This window comes from Herpailurus yagouaroundi, unplaced genomic scaffold (genome assembly GCF_014898765.1).
Source record: "Herpailurus yagouaroundi ecotype Mexico unplaced genomic scaffold, PumYag 67641, whole genome shotgun sequence".
Taxonomy (NCBI): Eukaryota; Metazoa; Chordata; class Mammalia; order Carnivora; family Felidae; genus Herpailurus; species Herpailurus yagouaroundi.
The window spans coordinates 6242626-6256699 of NW_024420442.1; the positions used below are offsets into that span (position 1 = coordinate 6242626).

The 14074-nt window shown below is 43.2% G+C and overlaps 1 protein-coding gene and 1 long non-coding RNA gene across 8 annotated transcripts in view; one reads left to right on the forward strand and one right to left on the reverse strand.

Moving 5' to 3' along the window:
- The window catches only part of LOC121025420 (uncharacterized), a 72796-nt gene extending 67039 nt beyond the window's left edge, over positions 1-5757 (reverse strand). The window contains exon 1 of the long non-coding RNA XR_005788043.1: positions 5188-5757. This is a non-coding gene — a long non-coding RNA (uncharacterized LOC121025420). The remainder of the gene's footprint in view (positions 1-5187) is intronic.
- Positions 1-14074, forward strand: part of GRIA3 (glutamate ionotropic receptor AMPA type subunit 3) — a 267365-nt gene that overhangs the window by 163965 nt on the left and 89326 nt on the right. For all 7 annotated transcript variants that reach the window (XR_005788042.1, XM_040467969.1, XM_040467966.1 and 4 more), the window contains one exon: positions 2128-2181. Coding sequence is in view for 6 of the 7 variants with exons in the window: in XM_040467969.1 (XP_040323903.1) it covers positions 2128-2181 (54 nt within the window). In the remaining variant the exon portion in view is untranslated. The remainder of the gene's footprint in view (positions 1-2127; positions 2182-14074) is intronic.

The window sequence follows — 14074 nt, forward strand, 5'->3', positions numbered from 1 at the left end:
CTCCCTCTCTCTCTCTTTCTCTCTCAGCCCTTGAAATGCATGGAGAGCTTCTAATGCCAGCATGATATTTAAATATGTGGTTCTCGGGTGCGTGGGTATCTCAGTCGGTTAAGCGTCCAACTCTTGATTTTGCTCAGGTCACGATCTCATGGTTTATGGGATCGAGCCCTGCATCAGGCTCTGTGCTGACAGCATGGGCTCTGTGCTTGGGATTCTCTCTCTCTCTCTGCCCTCCTCTCTCTCAAAATAAATAAATAAACTTTAAACAAACATACATGTGGTTCCACTCCTCTGGGCCAGCTTAAAACTTATCTTCTCCAGGAAGCCTTCCTGATCCATCCCAGCAGACCTTAGATACGTTTTCTTCCTCTTCTCCAAGAACATAGAACAAGTATTGCTATTTGACAACTAGCACATATTAAGGAACCGTGTAATGTACCGCCAAAAATACGGGTTCTAGAGGCAGACAGACCCAGGTTCTAATCCCAGCTTTACTGCTTCTGAGCTGTGTGGCCTTGGGCGTGCTGCTTAAACTCTCTCTAGCTGAGGTTCCTCATCTGTAAAATAAAACTAATGACATTTAATCTGTTAAGTTTTTCTGGGGATTAAATACATGTAAAACACCCAGGACACTGGCTGGCATATATTAGGCACTCGATGAAGGGCGGCTGTGTTGACTATTATTGTGGCCTTTGACACATATAGTTCGGGTTTGACATGTATGCAGCTTTGTTGTCCTCCCAAGCTGTTTTTAAACCCTTTGATACCCGTGTCCACAATGGAACTTCACACGAACCGTAAGCTTAATTGTGCCTTACCCGCATGGGTTCTTTCCAAGGCCTTACTGTTCGTAATTTTGTACTGCTTTTCTTAAAGAGGGCTCGTAAAGTGGTATCGGCTTCAGACTTAGCACAAAACCTTTTTCCACTTCTGGTTGTATCTTTCACGTCTGTGTCACCCCTTCCTTGTCCCCACTCCCTGTATTCGGTACAGTAGTTTGTATCTTTCACGTCTGTGTCACCCCCTCCTTGTCCCCACTCCCTGTATTCGGTACAGTACTTTGTACATACTCAGTACTTAATAAAATGACATTTTATAAAATCCTCAATTAACCAGAATTTGCTCATCTCAGCTATCTGGAAATAAGCTAACATCAACTATTTAGTCAAAAACTTCCGACTGACAACCAATATATTTGGTTGGAAATTACTCAATCCACTCATATATTTTGAAAGAACAAAAATGCATTTGGTAAACAGTAAGGCTTAGAATTAATACAGAGTTACTCATGAAAATGACCATAAGAATGATGACCCCAAGGCAGGATTTCTCAACCTCGGCCCTATTGACATCTTTTTTACCAGATAATTCTTTGTTTTGAGGGGTTGCACCACACACTGTAGGATGTTTAGCATCATCACTACTGGCCTCTCCCCACTAGATACCCTTCCAGATGTGACTCCGAAAAATGCCCCCAGGCATCTCCAAATGTCCTCTCGGGGGAAATCCCCACCCTCACTCCCGTAAGGCATCACATTCAGTACCAAAAGCTGGACAAATGGTCACAAATCTTTCACATTAGGCAGGAGAAGGAAGGTAAGCATTTTCGAAAAGTTTCAATAGGCGAAAGCAACCTCGATTAACCTGAAAATCCCATTAACCCCATTCCTCGCGTGTTCTATTCCCTAAGCATTCCAGATAACAACAAAAAAATGGACTGTACGTTCTATTTTCTAATTTGTATTCCAAGTTCAGCCCATTTTCCGTCTCAGCAGCTAAGTACACAATCCAGTTCATGGGTGGAGGATCATCATCGCTTCTGCCATCTATTTTAAGTGACAACGATGCAACTGACCTGGAAGTTTAGAGAGCTTTTTCTCCCTCGTCGTTGGCACTCTTAACTTTAACATTAGCCATCCTTCCTGTATTCTCTGCCTGAAATTGAAATGTCCAGAAGGAACTCTGTTCAAGCTAACTGTGATTTTACTGTATGTAAAAGACCTGACACTTTGTTGATCACTTAAAAGCAATTTGCTCTAGCCCATTGATTGATTGTTGCATTTCCCATTGATTGGGTAATTGAAAATGCCCTTCTTAAATAAACAGGATTTCTTATTTCTTCTGCAGGTTGTGATCCTGGGAAAACATTCAAGAGGTTATCACTACATGCTTGCTAACCTGGTAAGAACAAGCAGAGTTTTTGTTTCCCAAGGCAATATATTCTATTTAGTTTGTGTCGTCTGCGATCATCCAAAAAAGAAATACATGAAGAAACTAACGTGTTCTCTAGACACTTGAAGAAATGAGTCAGTAAATACCAAACCCTGAATGCAATAGCCTTGTTTTCAATTACGCTGTCTCTGTTTCAACTGTGAAGCTGATAGTCTCTCCTCATTTAAAACATAGTAATTTGACATGATTCCTCACCAATTATTCTTCGATTCAATTTGGATTTGAAATGTAAACCATCTTACCCAGGTTTGAAATATAACACGAGAGACAGGGGACACAGGCAGCAGACTCTTTCCCCAATTAACCCAAGTACATGTGTCCATCAGTACTGGATTTGTCTTTCCAGAAGCAGACCCCTACCAGATCTTTTCAAACCAGATGCCAGAAGCAGGTCTTTTCCTTCATGTTTCCCATGCCTTTAAAATTTGTGCTATTCTAGAAGCTACCATTTCATTAGGTTAGTTTATAGTTCTTTCTCCAAAAAGCCAATTGGTTTAGGAATTAACAAAATGGCTTCTGAATCAGTAATATCTGTTTAGCAGAGGTTCTGAATAATACCATCTCCATGAAATGAAAGAGAAATGTTAAATGATCACTATGATAGTAAGAATCTATTAAATTATTACATAACATGAGTTCTAACCCCGATTTTGTTTCATTAGCACAACAGAATGATGATGATTATAAAGCTCTTGCACCAAAAGAATAGCAACAAAGGTGAAAGATTATTATGATTATGCTCTTAGATTTCTTAAATCAAAGAAAAAATCTTATTTTGTTTTTGATAATTAATATTTTTTAAACGAGAAAGGAAATGTTACTTAAACCTCTTTCTTAGGAAGTGGGTTCATTGAAACACTTTATAAGAGGAAGATTAGAGCTACTGCCTTGAAATGTAGTATGCATCTTCTCCAATAAATTGCTCAAAGTGGAGCACTTCAGACCATTCGGGGGACAAATGAATTGACTCTTTTAGGAGGAGAAATCTTGATTCTTCATTTACATGTGAATGCATTCAATTTGTTTTTTGGGGCAACCAATAAGTAAAGGCTGTTTGCTGACTCATTGGAAGTTAGGCCAGGGCCTGGCAGGAAACACAGATGTCCCAGCAAGGCACCTGAGGCAGTTATTGATGGGATTTCACCATTTCTTTCTCATCAATAAGTATTTTGCTCTCCTTCCTTCCTTCCTTCCTGCCTGCCTCCCTCCTTCCCTCCCTCCCTCTCCCTTTTCCTTCTGTCTGGCCTTATACATGCCAGGGTTCACCCATCACTGACAGCATATGAGATGAGTTTAAGTAGTGCACACACAAACTTTTTATTATAATGGCCATGTGTTATTCGATATGTGCTAGAAAAATATAAAAGTAGCACATCAAAAGCCAAATGTCATGGATATTATTGTTTCATACAGGGCTAAAGTAGGGATTTACTGACAAACGAATTAATTTCTTAATGTGTCAAATGTGTCATGTAAACAAGAGCACGGGGGATGCACACATAGCAAAATCTGGCTTTTGTATACGTGGCTGTGGTGCATGGACTGCTGAAGTTTGGGAAAGAGCATTGAACTAGAGGTCAGAAGGTTTGGGCCGTCGTACTGACTTTGCTACTAACTAGCTGTGGGATCTTGGGTAAGTCACTTCCACCTCCTTGGGACCTCAGTTCCCTTTACTGTAAAACTCAGACAGGAGTGGGGAGTTCATTGCTGTATTGGTTGGGTCCCTTGGAAGCAGATGCTAAGATACAATTAGAAGTGCAAGACCTTTACTGCGAGTGACGCCTGTGCAAAATAAAAGGGAGAGGGTCGCCAGTGAGAAGGAAGAGTTTCTGATCTCAGCAAAGGAGAGGGAAAGGAAAGAAGGTTGATGAGAAGAGCTTCAGACGGCGGTACAGTTCCGAGAAAGTCTTGGCCAGCAAAACCGGGAGCTCCAGTGCCAAGAACCCCGTGCTGCCCCGAACCCATGAGCCACTGCACCACTGCCTTGCTCAGCCATTGGCTGGCAGCTGCCCAGGAAGCACATACCTCCCTCCTGAAAGCTGAGGCAGATCCTGAAACTGGAGGCTGTCAGCTAACTCAACTCCTCGAGACAGGTTCCATCTTAAAGGGAGATCCGAGCCATGCACATCAGTGACCAGATGACATGTAAAGACCTTCCCCATTCTAGAATTGTAACCAGGCCTCCCTGTTTCCTACCAACAATCCTTCAGATGAGCTTTGGTTTCAACCTGAGACCCAGACCTGACAGAAATGAAAGCCTATGGAGTGACAGAACTGCAAGGGAGAATCATTAGGACAAGGTTGGGGAGAAGAATGGTTAGCTGAACGCCTAACCAAGACTCAGAATCCTGAGACATCGGGTGGAAGCCTACTACGAGAACAAGTGGTCTTCCTTCAGAAAGGACGTTAATACATAGCGTCATGTCAGTCTGCCTAGGGAAAACATGAACTCACTCACCACACTTTGAGCTGCCACTCCATTTTCTCTAGTGACCTACTTTTCATTTGAATTCAGCCATGTTTCCATGAGTCCCTGTACTCTATAGCAAATTGCCTATGGGCAATAGAGATGGGAACTGTTGTTAGTTTCTGATAAAAATGAGATAGATTATCCCACCATGGTTTCCAGGCTTTTTAAAGCAGATAAAAATACCTCCAAACACCTCCACCAAAGACAGACAGATACACACACACACACACACACACACGTGCATGCATGCACACACACACACAGTTGCATGCACACACACACACCAAGACTATTTAGAAGTTACTTAGATGGTCAAAAAAGGGTAAGTGGAGCTTAGATGCTTCCTTTCAAAATGAGCCAGCTGGATGAAAGCTGAGAACACATGCACAGGGGAACAAAGTCTAATCTGGGTCTTGGTATAACAACAGTGCAGGACCACTGCCTTCTTCTACAAATGCAAAGTCAAAAACAGTCACAGCACTTACCTAAGCTTTCTGGAATCAGCCGCTCAGAGTCCCTGTATGCCCTCTGCCATGGAACTCCGACTGTCTGGCAAAGACTTCTTTGTGCTGTTACGTGGACTTTCCCCAGTGGTAATCCTAAACTGAGAAGCCGTGGATAGTCCATGAATGCTTCAACACAGGCCTTTCACAGGTCAGGGTGTACGTGTCAGAGCAGACAAACAAGCTGTAGAAAGTTTTAGCTTGTTGAAGTCCCTGGAAGAAGCAAAAGATTCTATTAGAATCACAGGCAGAGATGGGACCCGGTGGACACACAGGCCCAGAAGTGGACATCCCAATGAGGAGAGAGCAGGAAAGTCTCTTACAAAGTCTGTATCAGTTGCTGATGCCATGTTTTAGGGATTGTTCCATAATTAATTGTTGTCTTCTCTTCCAGGACTCTAAGGTGGTAATGTTTTTCCGCTTTAGTACTAGAGGTAAACAGCATGTATACAATCTGTCAGTGAGGCAACCTGTCTCTCTTTCATGGCAAGGTATTGATGAGGATCCTTTTTTTTAAAAAAATGTTTATTTTGAGAGATAGAGCAGGGAAGGGGCAGAGAGAGATGGGGGGGGGGGAGAGAGAGAGAATCCCAAGCAGGCTCCTCACTGTCAGTGCAGAGCTTCACATGGGGCTTGATCCCATAAACCGTGAGATCATGACCCGAGCTGAAATTAAGAGTCGGATGCTTAACCGACGGAGCCCCTGGATCAGGATCCTTTACGCCGCATTCCCAAGCATGTGTGTATTGTGATTTAATTTTTTCATATGTGTCAATGATAGTCGAGTCACTGTGTGCAGAACCCCAGGCTAACAACCCCAGGCATAGTGAAAACAAGCACTAGACCCGGAGCTAGGAAGCAGGTTTCCTGATCTGTAGAATGGAGAGGTAGACCAGATCACTATTTCCTCAAGTTGTTACTTAGACACAAGCTAGTGTACATAAGAAAGTACATAGCAAAATTCCTTAAAATTACTACTTTTGAATTTATGCTAAATGTGTGTTGCAGAACGATAACTACCATCTCAAGTCTGTGATTTTATAAATACCATTCCTTAGAATGAGGGTAAAGTAGATATTTAAGTTAAAGAATTTAGTCAACGTAAAGAAAAATATTAGGTAAATTGTGGCTCAGATGATCTCCCTATATAGCAAAAAACCATAAAGGTGGTATATTAATGACTACAATTTGGGAAACACTCCGAGATCATTTCCGGCTCTACATCTCTTCCCTCGTGGAGGGTCAGTTGGGACCGGAGAAGGCCAGGAGCAAGAGTATAGGCACAGCAGCTATGACAACACTGAGGATACAAATGGGAGAACAAAACCAGAGCCCTGTTAGGGGTATAAAGTCATAAGCAGACTTAAAATCATTTCAGGTGGGCAGAAGCCAAGAAGGTATGAGTACCCTTTCCCTAAGTTCTAAACATGACTGAGGATCTGAAGGATCAATCCAAACCAACTCGCAGTTGACACAAAGTGAATTGGATCTGGATTGAGATGGTCCAGCGACAGATGTTCAGCACCCAGCCCCCAAAATAAGACCAAAAAAAAAAAACCCCAAGATTTGAGGTGCCAGGGAAGAACATGAGCCATAGTGGACTCATTCAGTGCTGTACCAGTTAACCACTTTTAGAAGATGCAGCAGTTTTTCTGCCTAGGTCAAGACTGACCCCAGAGTGGGAGACTGCTGTTGACCCTGCAGGTGGAAGCTAGGTCATGTCAGCTGCCACCGGTAGAGGGCCGCATGAGCAGTCCATCAAGGAGGTCATCGCGCTAGGGCAGCAAAGGGAAGGAAGCTAACATATCTTACACTTTTCTCTGCTGTGCCAGCTATTTTCTTTTTTTTTTTAATGTTTATTTATTTTTGAGACAGAGAGAGACAGAGCATGAATGGGGGAGGGGCGGAGAGAGAGGGAGACACAGAATCTGAAACAGGCTCCGGGCTCTGAGCTGTCAGCACAGAGCCCGACGCAGGGCTCGAACTCACGGGCTGTGAGATCATGACCTGAGCCGAAGTCGGATGCTTAACCAACTGAGCCACCCAGGTGCCCCTGTGCCAGCTATTTTCTATAGACTTCTTACAAAATTTACTCAGAACTCCCATGAGGAGAGACTGACCTATTCACCTCCCCAAACCTTTTAGACATCAGGAAAATGGCTCTGAAAAAAATACATGACTTGCCCAAAGTCTCAGAGCTAATCCATTGTCAAGCTAGGCTCCAACGTGGGTTGTTCAGACTCCTGACAGAGCACCTTGCTCCTCCCATTTGACCCAGTCGAGCATCTCAGTGAGACAAAAGGCTAGCCCCACAAAGGTCACGGAAGAACACTGGCAAAGATATAAATGCATATGAATGAAATACAAACTATACACTTATGAGAGTAAAGTGATTACAGACAAAAAGGCTTAAAAACCAAGGACAGCCTTGTGCATCTGGGTTTGAAACCTGTCCAAAGGCCATTTTTTTTTTCAACGTTTTTTTATTTATTTTTGGGACAGAGAGAGACAGAGCATGAACAGGGGAGGGGCAGAGAGAGAGGGAGACACAGAATCGGAAACAGGCTCCAGGCTCTGAGCCATCAGCCCAGAGCCCGACGCGGGGCTCGAACTCACGGACCGTGAGATCGTGACCTGGCTGAAGTCGGACGCTTAACCGACTGCGCCACCCAGGCGCCCCTGTCCAAAGGCCATTTTGAAATGCATCTTAGCAGGTACCAATTCTATCTGTCCATCACTCTCTTCTCTCCTGCCACAATCCCTTGTCCTTCTCTCTCTCTCTCTCTCTCTCTCTCTCTCTCTGTCCTTTCTCTCCTGCTCTCTCATATCCCTTCTTGCTCTTGCTCCCTCTTTTCTCTTTCCCTCCCATCTGCCCCATTCATATTATTAATATGCCAGGAAATAATGGTGGGGGTGAAGGGCACTAGCTTACATCTAGTTTTTTCAAATTTTTACTCAAACAAAAGCACCATTCATAAAACAGAACCCAAAAGAGGCAACCAGCTGTAACCTAAGCTTGAAGAAGTGAACTCTGCAGCTTACTGAGCCCTGGAAGTTACCTGAAACAGAGAAGGGGCCACTTTGTTTAGAGAGAAAACAAGTTTGAGTGAGATGGGGGTCATGTGTTTTGCTTGCCAATAACAACTGTTCCCTTCTTCTCCCTTCCCCTTCTGGGTTTTCTGGTTTTGTTCTCTACTCTTTCCCTTCCTTTGTTCTCCTATTTTTATGTTCTACAAAAAAAAAAAAAAAATTCAAATGCTCAAAGCCACATGTTGTATACAATGACACCTCAGCACTGACCTCCCCACTGGTCCCAAATGCCAGGAACCCAGTCACCTCCCCTGGGTACACAGCTTCTCTGGTGGCAGAGGATTCACTTTCTTCTCCAAATGGAGATAGGATACAGCAAAGCACCAAGGGAATGAGGAATTGGGGACTGGGCTGGGGTCCAACTTCCTACCGGGCATTTAGAAATCCACAGTCTCTTGTCAACTTAAAGTTGCCAACTTTGAGACTCTCATTCTCCCTGTCTAAAAATGCCCCAACCGTAATCACCCATCCCTTTCTCCTTCTCTCTCTCGCTTTCTTTTTTCCTGCCTGAAATTAACAAGGAAAGACACTCTCTACCCAATGTTCTGGTAAGGTAAATGGAAAGAATTCTGTTTTCTTTCCCAAGCTCTCTCAGATCATGTCCTCTAAAACAGTGCTTCTCAAACTACCTGTGAAGAAGGGCCAGTTTTTTCCCCCAAATCTTCACAGATCAACAAAAGTGCGACAAAAGTAAATTACTAAAAACATGAAATAAACAAAACAAGATAGATAAAATATAAGTGTTACATTGAATAGCCATAATATCACCCTGTCAAACTGCTATAAAGGTTTATAAAGGCTTGCTTTCTAGTTCTTCCCTTTTTTCATCTCTGACTGCCAACAAACAGCAGACCAGCACCAATCCACATATACTTCGGGCAATACTGCTCTAAAGATCTTTATAGTAAGTTCTTCTTCCTCTGTATCACTTGTATGCCCAATACCTTGTTCACTCCCCTGCAAGGAAGACAGAGGGTAGTGTCCTTAAGAACCTTGTAGTCATAATGCACAGACAAAACTTGTACAGCTTATGATAATTAGCCCGGAGATATAACAGGTAGTAGGAGAGGGAATGAAGAGAAGGCAGAGTATCAAGAATCAAAACTCTGCATAGCATGGCCAGAAAAGATCTTTCAGAAAGGTGACTTGGGGGACACCTGGGTGGCTCAGTCAGTTAAGCGTCCAACTCTTGATTTCGGCTCAGGTCATGATCTCATGGTCCATGGGATCGAGCCCCGTGTCAGGCTCTGCGCTGACAGCATGGATCCTGCTTGGGATTCTGTCTTGCCCTCTCTCTCTGCCCCTCCCCTGCTCATGTACGCATGCCCTCTCTCTCTCTCTCTCTCTCTCTTTCAAAATGAATAAACATTTTTAAAAAAAAAGAAAAGGTGACTTTGAAACAATGACCCAAATTGTAAGAAAGATCCAGTTATATGAAGAATCAGGGGAAGTTCATGTCATGCATAGGGAACAGCATGTGTCAAGGCCCTGAGGCAGAAAAGAGCTTGATACCTTCTCTGAACTGTCAGAAGGCAATTTTGGCTAGAGCAGAGTGAGTTCCAGATTATGTAAGGCTGGTAAGCCTGGTTAAAGAGTTTTAGCTTTTTTCAACAGTGACAAAAAACCACTGAAGAATTTCAAGTGGGGGGTGGGGCATGATCTGATTTTTGCCTTAAATAATTCAGTGTCAAATGGATGGATTTTATGGTATTTAAATTATACCTCCATATAACTATTAATAAAAAGATCAGCGGCTATTTTTCCCACAAATAGCACTTATATCAACTCGTAATTATTTGTATATTCATACTAATAATTCTCACTGGACTAAAGTGCCATGAGGTCAGGGCAAGTTTGATATGGCTCACCATTTTACCAATGGATAGCACTTAAAAGGTTTCAAAGTATGTTGATTGGATTAGAGAATAAAATGCAAGTGAACAATACAAAGCAACCTATAATCAAGTGCTAATTTATGTGGTGTCATCTTCAACTCCACACACAACACCCTCCCGGGGGAATGGACCTGCTCCTAGAAAAAGACTTGTGCTTCTCATTAGCAACCTGATAACTTGAGTTACCACGATCACTGTGCATTTCCCTGTTGAAGCATCACCCGCATGAACGATTCAAATAACACTAAAGACAGAGCCAGCCTTCATCCAAATCGTGAGATAGATACTTGCCCTCGGCAGCCTCCCAATCCTCATTCTATTGCTTTTATCTTCCCTACAGGCACGCCACCTTTCCCATTTCTCACCCATAATCTGCCATCAACTCCATGAAAGTCATCCAACTTATCTTGTCTCTGTTTTCCTTTCTGTACAAAATGTACCCTAAGAATAGTATTATGTGAAGGAAATCTGCACATCATATCTGGAAAACAAGTGCTCTAAAAGGAAGCTTTGAATATATTTATTTGCAACTCTCCATTATCCATACGGCCAGAAGGAAACTGAATTACAGTATGTATAAATCAAGGGAGACAGGATAACACTAAAGTCATTTGAATCTTTGCAAGACTGACTTGTCTGGCTATTCTCAAATCGGGACAACCTGTGTTTGGATGCCAATTGTATAACCAGTATCTGTATAAAAGATGGCCTTGGAGAATAAGACAAGGGTGGCTTACAAGTCCCCAGATGAACTGCATAGACACAAAAGTCACAGTTGGTTTTATAAAGTTGCATTCAGATGTGGGCAACAGTACATCTGGATCAGACAGATGTGGCGTGGTCAAGAAGTGATACATTGAGGAAATAACACCAGAACTTAACGAATCCAAATGAGTAGTTTCCCCCTCAAAGGACTAACTCCTGGAGACAACATCCATATTTCTAACAAACACTGCCATTGTTAGTTACACAGAGGCAAGTAGTCAACTGCGTGGATAGCTAAACCATTGAAACTGAGAAAGTAGAGTTTCAACTCATCCTATCTGTGAGCACTATGATTGCCTCCAGTCTTTCTCTGCCTTTTCTCATCTCCTTTCATCTCTCCCTCTGCACACTGTTTTTGGCCAACCAAAGGAAAAGGCAATTCGCCAAAAACAACAACAACAATTTTAACCAAACAGAACCGATAAGGTACAAGCAGCACTAGAAGTCGTTAAGTCCAGTCTAAGCAAAACTCAGAGGACCTCATCATCACATCTAGTTATTAAAATCCCTATGAAATAGTGTCTTTGCTGAGGATTTGAGGGGAGTCAGGCCTCAATTTTCAAAGCATCGTGGACTGTGCTTGTCTACAACTACAATAGAAATATGTGAAAGAAAACAGAACATGTGTTAAAACGATTGAGCAGAAATGGAAGGGCAGCTAAGAGCCAGGCACTTTCTGCTCTCCAGCCAACAGCTCTCTCCTAACTCCCTTCTTATGCCCATCGATCTTCACTGTTTTATTTTATCTGTTTACCTATTTTACCTGTGTAGTGGTCATTTCTTTTACATTAGTCTTTTATAAAGGATTTAGAGGTACTTGGCATTTATTTCCAAACTTGAGGTGGGTGTGTTGCCATTTCAAAAAGAAAAATCTAACTATTTTAATTTTTATAATCTTGGGGACAAGGAAGCTAAGACTGTTAGCGGCCATTTGAACCATGGAATTTAGCAATATCTGATGCAAAAAGAAAATTCCTTTTCTTAAGTTTATGTATTTTGAAAGAGAGAGAGAGAGAGAGAACAGGGGAGGGGCAGACAGAGAGGGGAGAGAGAATCCCAAGCAGACTCTGGGCTGTGAGCACAGAGCCCAAAACGGGGCTCAATCCCGCAAACCGTGAAATCATGACCTGAGCCAAAACCAAGAGTCGGACGCTCAACTGACTGAACCACCCAAGTGCCCCAGAAAATTTTTTTTTAATTTTTTTTATATTTATTTATTTTTGAGAGACAGAGTGAGACAAAGTGAGAGTGGGGGAGGGGCAGAGAGAGAGGGAGACCCAGAATCCGGAGCAGGCTCCAGGCTCTTAGCTGTCAGCACAGAGCCTGACGCGGGGCTTGAACCCACAGACTGTGAGATCATGACCTGAGCCGAAGTCGGACGCTCAACCAACTGAGCCACCCAGGTGCCCCAAAAATTCTTTTTTAAAAAAGAGTTTTAGAAATAAGATGATAGGGTCAATGACTTATGCCTATTAGGCGAGCCGCTTTCTCTATAGCCCCGTCTGTACCATTCACCTCTTTTCCCTTTTCCTCTTCTTCCTTGACACTTGTTGGTGAGCTCTGCTGTGTTCACGTCCTTTCAGAGAGTTTAGGGAGAATCTAGCCTTGATTGTCTCAACCTCAAGGACGTGGGTTGCTGCATCTAAATGCTGGACACCGGGGAGACATTCCGGCTGTAGAATCTAAGACATTACAAACAAGCAAAATGTACACAAACGAAACAGAGGGAGACCAGAAGACAGCCAACTCTTAGCCTTAAGCAACAGGATGTCTCATCTCCCTAAATACCTGTTACCTCCTTTCTGTTTCTACTATACTTCTCTTCTCCCCATTTTGTCTGTGGGGCTGTGTTAGTACTTTCTGCCCATACGGATGGATGAGGCTTCGGGGCAATCGGTAGGGGCCAGTGTCATGTAAGTCTGGCCACCAGAACAGCTTGAGGTGACCTTCCCCTGGCTTGATTTGTGTTGCTGTGGATGCAGTTCATCCCACAAGGACAGCAAGGCTGATTCCAGTCTGAGGTGCACCAGAACTCATTTCCAGGCATGTTTGTCATAAAACATGGGTTGACTGAGAAACTTCTAGGTCCACAATGGCATGGTTGATGTGTGGTAGAAAGAGGGGTGCAGAGTATGCCTATGGAGATGTTTTCAAAGTATAATATGTTTACTGGAGAGGAAGATACCCAAGCAGGAATACATGGGGCATACATGACAGAATGAAGCCTTCTGGGAGGAAGTGGGCATGACTGGTGAGGTAAATTTGAGCTGGACCACTCCTTTTAGTATCGCTGCCAAGAAAAGGAGAGTGAGGGAACATCTTTCTGGAAAGAAGTTGTATGGTGCGTAACCAGACTGAAGGACTGACTCTTATGCCTTAGGACAGATGTGAGAGTGCTGGGATACTTTCTCTCTCCTTCCCTTTTGTTAATTCTGTGTTGCCATTTTAACATGCTATGGATATTAGGAAAACAGGAGTGTGACACTTATCAAAGCGTGAGGGGTGCAAGAGATACTGCTTCTTAGTGCAGGTTGTAGCCATCGGCCCTGAAGACGAGGATGGTGACAGAAGCATTCTCAACCCCCTTCTTTCAAGGAAAGGAGCTCCACTTGTCCCGTCCAGGCTTTTAAGACACAGGACAGCATGAGAGGGCCCACTCTTCAGCCCCTCCCGCAGGCAGGTGGGCAGCTGGTCAATGTTCTTGTGTAAAACTTGTTAACTGACACATATGGTTTGGCACAGTGAGTGAATTAAAGCCATTTGTTAAAATTTTGTCCCAGGCTCTTTATTTGTATATGTGTTATGGGGCGGGATTGGGGAGTTGGGAGACAGCCCCAGTTGGGGCCTCTACTAGACTTCACACAAAGTAAGTCTCTCGGCTGATCGTGGTGCGAGGGCAGCAAAGGGGAGAAAACAGTCTTAGCTTCCTTCATGAAAGAGGACTTTGGGACAAAACTCATCCCAACAAGTTAATGTTAATTTTTTTTTAAAGGTGGGGTTTTTTGATTATCAGAAAGGAGGAATGATTCTCAGTGATGCAAAAACTGCTTGGCTCTTTGTGCAGTCTCCATGGACTCATGGCCCGCTTTTGAAAGGAAGAAAGAAGGGGCCGTGAGTAG